Source organism: Gobius niger (genome assembly GCF_951799975.1).
Source record: "Gobius niger genome assembly, chromosome: 1".
Taxonomy (NCBI): Eukaryota; Metazoa; Chordata; class Actinopteri; order Gobiiformes; family Gobiidae; genus Gobius; species Gobius niger.
The window spans coordinates 74,448,690-74,457,448 of NC_136852.1; the positions used below are offsets into that span (position 1 = coordinate 74,448,690).

Genomic DNA, 8,759 nt, shown 5'->3' on the forward strand with positions numbered 1-8,759 from the left:
AGTTCAAAGCTAAATTATATCATGTAAATACGACATATTTGAATCTGAATTACTTTGTAAACTCATAAGAACCGTTTGTTTATTTAAAAGTATGATCAGTACAAACTTCGTAACGTTCATTGTGTCTACTTGTGTTCGAGTATCACTGTTTTTGTTCGTTTTGTCAGACACTAAGGTTAGAGATGTTAAAGATCTTTTACCTTTACATGTTTCAGCGCCATCTGCGGATACTTCTGATGACGGCCTGCAGATGGCGCTGAAACATGTAAAGGTAAAAGATCTTTAACATCTCTAACCTTAGTGTCTGACAAAACGAACAAAAACAGTGATACTATGATCAGTACACTGCAAAAAGTGGATTCTAAGCAAGTAAAAAATGTCTCACTTTAAGAAATAAGTTCCTATTTTTTCCCTAAAAAGTAATAATGTTTTGCCGCAAAGTTTTTTTGAGAAAAAAAATCTTGTTTTAGGAAATAAAATCCAGCCATTTCTTGTTCAGATAAATTTGCTAAAAACATGATATTTTTTCTTGTAACAAGAAAGAAAAACTTTTTGAATCTTCTTCAGTTTTAGACAAAGAATATTTTTCTTATTATAATAAAAACTCAGATCAAAAACTCTTAATGTAAGAACTGATTCTCACAGAGAGAAAATACATTCCATTCTTTAAAGTGGGCGGCTCGGTGGCACAGCGGTTAGAGCCTCAGCTTCACAGCTCGAAGGTCCCGGGTTCGATTCCCACCAGGACGTGGCCTTTCTGTGTGGAGCATGTTCTCCCCGTGTCTGCCACTAAAACATGTACAATAGGTGAATCCTCCAGCAGGTGATTCTGACCGTCAGCCTGGCTCCACATCATGGAGGCGGGTCTCCGGGCAATACTTTCCTTAAATATTAGTATTTATTAAGAACATTTTACTCAAAAATGTGTTTAATTTAGAACATTTTACTTAAATCAAGCAACATTTAAGTAAAATATCCACAATTTTTCACTAAATAAGAATGTTTTCCTTAAATTATTCCATTTTCTGAGGACATTTTGCTTAATTCTAGCTTTTTATTTGCTTAAATTTAGTGTTTTTTTCTTGTTTTATGAAAAATATTCTAGAAATAAGAATTCTTAGCAAGAAAAAAATGCTGACCCCATTGGCAGAATCTATTCCTTAAAACAAGACAAAACGTCTTATTTTAAGAATTATTTCCCTTGTTTTTAGTCGGGCACTTTTTGCAGTGTTGAACTTGTGAGGACGGTGGGGGCGAGGAAACACAGAAGCTTCTTTCACAAACATCGTCAGAGAATAAACATCGTAAATTTGAAAAAAAAAATCAACAAAAACTCAACCCAAAAGTGACAAAAATTCAACAAAAATTTGACAAAAACTCGACAAAAAGTCAACAAAAATAAAAAAAATGGAAAAAAAAACATACAAAAGGTGACACAACACAGCAACAACATGAGGAAAAGGATCAGTTTTGTGGGTCTTAGCTTTCAAATGAGGTGCTACACACAGAATGCATTTGGTTCAGGCGGGGGGTAAGAGGTTAAACTTTTCTTTTGTGTCACTGACGAACCAAAAATGTCCCAATAAAAACTTCTATTTGAATCTGTGTCTATTGCAGGACGCACTTTTTCTTCTTCTTTGTTTCTTTGTCTTCCCCCAAAGCGGCTAAAATGGCCGCCTCAAACACTTCGCTCACGCCCTCCTGCAAAACACACACCAGGACATGTGAAACTGAGATCAGGAGTTCAACCCGTGACCTTCAACCACTCTGCCGCCGCACCTTGGTCTCCGCCGAACACTCCATGTACTTCACTGCTCTCAGCTCTCGGGCCAGTTTCTCTCCGTCCTCAGGCTGCAGGGGGCGCTGTTCGTCCTCAGCCAGTTTGTCCAGGACGCCGCGGTCGCCTCTGAGGTCTGTCCTTGTGCCCACGAGCAAGAACGGGGTGTCGGGGCAGTGGAGGGTGATCTCCGGGACCCACTGGAGGCAGAGAGAGAGACACCAGATGTTTACATACACTTTATGAAAAGACACGTTTACATTTTTTTTCCCTCACTGTCTGACATGAAACCAGAATTAACTTATTTTTTTAAGGTCAATTTGAATTTTAAAATTAATTTATATTTGTCAAATTCCAGAAGAAACACATTAATTACTTTTAACAAAACCAAAACTTTACATATATTTCATTAATATTTGGTAGAATTGGTTTTGGGTCAAACGTTTTGGATTTCCTTCCACAAACTTCTCACAGAACGGCTATGCTAGTTCCTTTGACCAGAAGTTGTGAGCGCCAGTACTTCCTGTCTGTATAGTACTTCCTGTCTGTATAGTACTTCCTGTCTGGATTCTTCTCCTGGAATGATAATCACATTGTCTACAGATTACGTTGTGGGCGGTGAGTTCCCGGTCGATGATCATTTACTGTGTTCAAATCATGATGTAACGAGTTCAGATCAGAGACGCCTGTGATCATGAAGGATTAATAGTTTGTTTTGAAGCTAAAGGCTAACATGCTATAAAAAAATATACATAAAAAGGCACTATTTCAAATTGTGTAATGCATTAACCCCTTAACTCCCACCTGAACCGAGCACATTTCCTCCAGTTTGGCTTTACCCCAATCCAAAAGCTTCTGGAAAAAAGCTGAGAAAAAAGCAACCAAACTGAGACGAAGACAATGATGGAAATGTGAGAAAAAAGTGAGAAAACATTGACAAAAAAAGTGACGAAAAATTCAACAAAAATTCAACAAAAATTCAACAAAAATTCAACAAAAATTCAACAAAAATTCAACAAAAAATGACAAAAATTCAACAAAAACTCAACACAAAAGTGACAAAAATTCAACAAAAATGTGACAAAAATGTGACAAAAATTCAACAAAAAATCAACAAAAATTCAACAAAAATTCAACAAAAATTCAACAAAAATTCAACAAAAATTCAACAAAAAATCAACAAAAATGTGACAAAAATTCAACAAAAATTCAACAAAAATTCAACAAAAATTCAACAAAAATTCAACAAAAATTCAACAAAAATTCAACAAAAACTCAACACAAAAGTGACAAAAATTCAACAAAAATGTGACAAAAATTCAACAAAAATTCAACAAAAAATCAACAAAAATTCAACAAAAATTCAACAAAAAATCAACAAAAATTCAACACAAATTCAACACAAAAATTCAACAAAAATTCAACACAAAAATGAAGTGATGAAAAAGTGGCAAAAATGTCACAACAATGTCACAAGAAATTGACAAAAAATTGACGAAAAATGACCAAAAAATTACAAAAATGTGACCAAAAAAAATGGCAAAAAGCAACAAAAATGAGTTGAACACCCAATAAAAAAATGATGGAAAATAAATCTGATGACGTGAGGAAAAAGATCCTCTCGGTTCTGGCGGGAGTTAAGAGGTTAAATTAGCCTTTAGCTTCAAGACAAACTCACTGATCCTCACAAACATAAACGTCTCCTCTATGGAAATATTTCTACCAGAAACTTAATGGAAATTAATACGAACAGGAAGTACTAGCGCCCACAGCTTCAGCTCAGAGGAACTAGCGTAGCCACATTGTGCAACAAGCCGATAGTTGGATGAGTTTTGATCCATTTCCTCCAAACAGAACTCAGGTCAGGGCTTTGTAACAGTTTGTCTTTGGGTCATTGTCCAGTTTCCAGACCCATCTGCCCCGAGCTTTAACTTCAATATGTCCACATAGAGTTCTTTCTTCATGATGTCGTGTATTTAGTGAAGTGCACCAGCCCCTCCCCCACTGCATGACGCTGCCCCCCCCACATGTGTTCTCCTGGTCGTCTTTCTCCTGGTGTTTGTTTTGGAGTCAGAGCTTCTTCCTGCAGAGGTCCCTCTCATTTCGGGTCAGGACTTGTTTCACTCTGGATAAAGATAAACTCTTCAGCACCTTCACCAGGTCTTTGGTTCTTGGGTTGATCTTCACATTTCAGACACAGCACGTTCATCTCTGACTCAGAACCCGCCTTCTCTCTGACCTGTGTGATGATTGGACATTTACATCATTGTTTTAACCAATGAACCTCAACCTTGAGAAGTCTGGAAATCACAGCCAAAGAGGAACCAGACCTCATGACATCATCTTTAAACTGTTTAAAGGAATAGGAATCTTAATTTGTAAATAAAAACATTTCTAAAAAAAATCTTTCTCTCATTTTTCTGAAATTTTGCAAATAGAAATATGTTTTAAAATTCAAATTGACCTAAAAAAAAAAAAAAAAAGAAAAGTTGTTTCTAGTTTCATGTTTCAAAAAAATGCAAATGTGTCTTTATGAAGTGTATGTAAACATGTTCTTGAAGCTGAACCCGTCCATCCTTCTAAAGCAGAGTTTGCTGAGCTGTAGTGAAAAAGATCAGGGGCGTTTCGAGGGCGTGGCAACATAAAAACATGGTCCTAGGGCAGGGGTGCCCAAAGTGGGGCCCGCGGGCCAAATTTGGCCCGCCGAAACAATTCTGTTGGCCCGCCAGCGGGTGACCTACTTGGTTAAATCTAATTCTCTTCCATTCATCCTCAAAGGTAAACATAGATGCAGTACACTTTTTGACCACCAGCGTCAAATTGGGGGCGCTGTTTCACTCCTTTCCCAAAGTTAAGGAAACACTGTTGTGGTGTCTTGGTGTTTATCACAGAGCGTTGTAGCATCAACTTTCCCATTTTTCCAACTTTTATTACAAAGGTTGTTGACGTCAACAAAGGTACATGTTGAAAATTGACTTATAAAAGAATTTATGCAGAACTGACACTTTCAAAATGATCGAATGTGGCATTTTCTTTGAGTTAACAAACGAATGAGGTAAAGTTGCTGTAGGTGCTGTAGACACAGTTTTTTTTTTTTTTTAAACGTTTTGCACTATATTGCTACAATTGTTGATTTTCTTCTACTAAAACTAGGCTTTTGCCAGAGTTAACATTTGTTTTAATATAGCGTGTTATTTGTGTAGATAGAATCAAATCAAAAAAATAAAATAAAGTAGGCCTAGCTATTATTATTTGCAGTTCTATGTGTTTCACGCTTGACATCGCCGTGTTTGGCCCTCGACCCACAGGAACTTTTGCATTTTGGCCACGGAGACAAAAGGTTTGGGCGCCCCTGGCCTAGGATTCATCGGTTCTTTTACTGTAAGTCTGAATAATAGACCTTCTCTCTGACTCTCTGGTAGGAGGACGGCGAGACCACGGAGAAGCAGACGAGGAACACGTCGGTCAGAGGGTAACTGAGCGGCCGCAGGCGGTCGTAATCGTCTTGACCTGCACAAACCAAACAGCAGCGTTTAGGACAAAGGAGCTCGACCAGAATGAAGGCATCCGCAAAGTAAAGTGAAGATTACTGCGCAGATTTCGAACTACTCCTGGTATTATAACGCCTTACAATATAGTCCCCCCTTTTATCCGCTTAGAAAATCCACATTGTTTAATTGTGTGTAATTATACTTTGTAGTGGAACACTTCACGTAACCATATTTAAATAGGGAAAACGTGGAAGAGCTTGGTAGCTTCTATCTTGACCTGTTTTGGAGCTATAGAGGAGAGAGGGAGAGGCTAAATGCTAACGCCGTCTGTGCTGTGTTTACGTGACTGAAGATCAGACAGGTCCTAAAGAACTCGTCAAAGCTCAGGTAAGAACATATCTCAGTATGTAAAAACGGTGGCCTGTTCCTTTAAGTTCTCGTAGGACAAACTACAATTTATTTCTCCCACTGTGAGTTAAACACCGTCCATGTCTGGAATTCACTTTGAGCTTTTTTTTCCCTGGAAAGTTGAAATGATGCAAAGCTTGAATCGATCATACTTCACTCATCAGACTCTCCTGGTTTTGTTTTGTGTGAAGCTGCACAGCCTTTGCCTCTCGGGAGTTCTTACCTGCCGTGTCAAAAAGTCCGACCGTGAAAGGTTCTCCTCCGATCATCACCGTCACAGCGTAGTCATCGAACACCTGTCAACACAAAGAAAGGCTTTCAGAGATATTACTGTGACTAACTGTGCCACAGGTTCAAATGCTCGAGCTGCTGCTCCAGTGATAACTGACCCCAGCCCCGAGAAGTCAATAAAAGTGAACGGTCCCAGCCTTCCTCGAAAATCCCCTCGATTGTAAACCTCCTTGGTTCTCTGGGCTCCTCGGTTCAGTCGAGCATCAGAAATTTTGGTGTTTGGCAGAGCCGTGGGACGATGTTTTAGTTTAGGGGGCGCTGAGGGACAAAATATACCCCCAAAATACTTTTTCTGTGCATAAATCCTATTTGTTAACCTCTTAACTCCCGCCTGAACCGAGAGCATTTTCTCCAGTTCAGCTTTACCCAAATCCTGTAGGCCAGTGTAACGCCTCATTTGAAAGACCTACAAAACTAAATGGATCTTTTTCCTCACGTCAGATTTTTTTTCATCACTTTTTTTGTTGGGCAGTCGACTCATTTTTGTCAAATTTTCGTGACTTTTTTGTCACTTTTTCGTCAAATTATTCGCATTTGTTTGGCAAATTCTTGTCACTTTTTCGTCCATTTTTTTTTTTTTTTTTTCATTTTTTCTTCAAATTTTTCTCACTTTTTCGTCAAATTTTTGTCAATTTTTGTCACTTTTTCTTCAAATTTTTCCAACTTTTTTGTCAAATTTTTGTCAAATTCTTTTCACTTTTTCGTCCTTTTTTTCCGCAATTTTTTCTCACTTTTTTGTAATTTTTTTGTCACTTTTTTGCCAAATCATTCGCATTTTTTTGTCTAAATTTTTCTCACTTTTTCGTCAATTTTTCGTCAATTTTTCGTCCAATTTTCGTGACTTTTTTGTCATTTTTTGTATATTTTTTGTCACTTTTTCGTCAATGTTTTCTCACTTTTTTCACATTTTCATCCTTGTTTTCATCTCAGTTTTGTTGCTATTTTCACACCTTTTTTCCAGAAGATTTTGGACTGGGGGTAAAACTGGAGAAAATGTGCTCGGTTCAAGTGGGAGTTCAGGGGTTAATATTGCCTGCAGTTCACAAACTATCCACCAGGGGGTGCTGCAGCGCCCTCAGCACCCTGGGTTCCCACGGCCTTGGTGTTTGGCTTGACCAGTCTTTGTCTCTTGAAGCCACTCGAGGCACCTGGTGAAAAACTGTTTCTTCCATTTGAGAAACATCGCTAACAAGGCCGTGGGAACCCAGGGTGCTGAGGGAGGGGTAGCGGTAGAAATATTCCCCATGTTAGGAATTTGTCTCATACTGGTGTAAATGAAAACTCACGTGCAGGAAGTAACAAACTGAACCCGGGCCGAGGGCGACGCTGTGGAGGAGCTGATCCGAGCGTAACTTTGACACAGATTTAGCCACTTTTCAAACCTCCTGTGACCATATTTGGAAACAGGGCAAATGTTTCTGACCCTCCAGGGTTTTAATAAAGTCACCATCGCGTCTTCAAAGCACGTCCAGCTGCTCCGTGTGCAGGTCAGTCCCACGCCTCAAAATAACTCCTCCCATCAGCGCGAGCGTCTCGTCTTCTCTCGGGTCAGTCTCATGATCGATCACAAACACAAACGCTCCGTCTAAACTCGCCTTTTACACGAGATAACAACAAATAATCCGGTCCGCGGTAAAAACGAAACAGAAACCTGCAGTGATACTGATGTCAAAGTTCCGCTAACAGCAACATTACACTTCCTGTTGTCCCGACAAAATAAAAGACGTCAATGTTCCAGCCGCCGGGAGAGGGTTTGAAATGTTCATTAATAAATGAACCTAATATTTTAGGTGCAAATGGACACAAATCTCGTTTTTCTTTGTTTTCCTGGTCGTCCGTTTTGCTCAAATAGAAATAAAGGCCTGTCTCTAATTGTGGCCTGGTTCCAATAAAGGCCTGGTCCTGATGCCCTTGAGTAAATAAAGGCCCCGGACGATATTAGAGCATTTACGGTATCCTGAAATATAACATAATGCTGCATATGAACTAAACGGAAGTGGATTTGGATTGGATGATTACAAGAGTTAACTTTGCTCAAATCAGAGATCAAATGCCTAAAGTTAAAGTGTGAAATACTGTTGATTCCTTTAAAAGTGAATGTCTCCCATATGAGATCAACACTGGTGTTTGTTGAGAGCGATGCTACTTCGGCCCTCGATCTTTTGACGATGAAGAAAATCAGCTTAATCCAACTTGAAGAGCACTGATCAATAACACGTCCGTCCATGGGAGTGGATCTCTCCTCCTGAGGTTCTCCCTGAGGTTGATTGTTTCTACGGACGGCGAAACAAACAAAGCAATTGATTGTTTTAGTTTCGTTGGTCACAGAAAGGCCCCGTCCAGGTGGGAATCGAACCCGAGACCTTCTAGCTGTGAAGCATGAGCGCTAACCACAGTGACACCCTTGATTGCACCTCAGTTTCGGACATTTGGTTTGGTTTTTACCATAGGGACGTAATTCAAAGGTGACTTGGAGGTGAAGGAGCACAACAGGTGCGTCTTTTCTGCCTCAGGATCTCCAACCACCACAAGCTTCACTGTCTGCATCTGTGGACCACAAAACAACAATACTACTACTACTACTACTACTACTACTACTACTACTACTACTACTACTACTACTACTACTACTACTACTACTACTGCAGACCGGGGCTGGTCACTGGTCCACAGCTCAACACAACGTCCCAAAAGAACCAAACTGACATTAAATGAAGCTTAAACCCTTGGCTTGACGTCGCCTCTAACTTTTGTTTTGTTTTGTTTAACAGTTACTAAGCCTCAATCCTAAA

At 39.3% G+C, this 8,759-nt stretch overlaps 1 protein-coding gene across 1 annotated transcript; it reads right to left on the reverse strand.

Annotated features, from left to right (window-relative positions):
- Nucleotides 1-1,577: 1,577 nt before the first annotated feature.
- On the reverse strand, nt 1,578-8,514 carry LOC306978696 (cell division control protein 42 homolog; the record flags this gene model as incomplete). The annotated part of the gene is made up of 5 exons (XM_079577352.1): nt 1,578-1,701; nt 1,780-1,977; nt 5,178-5,287; nt 5,900-5,972; nt 8,413-8,514. The coding sequence occupies 5 exons, from the start codon at nt 8,512-8,514 to the stop codon at nt 1,609-1,611; spliced, it is 576 nt and encodes a 191-aa protein (XP_079433478.1). The 3' UTR covers nt 1,578-1,608.
- Nucleotides 8,515-8,759: the final 245 nt, after the last annotated feature.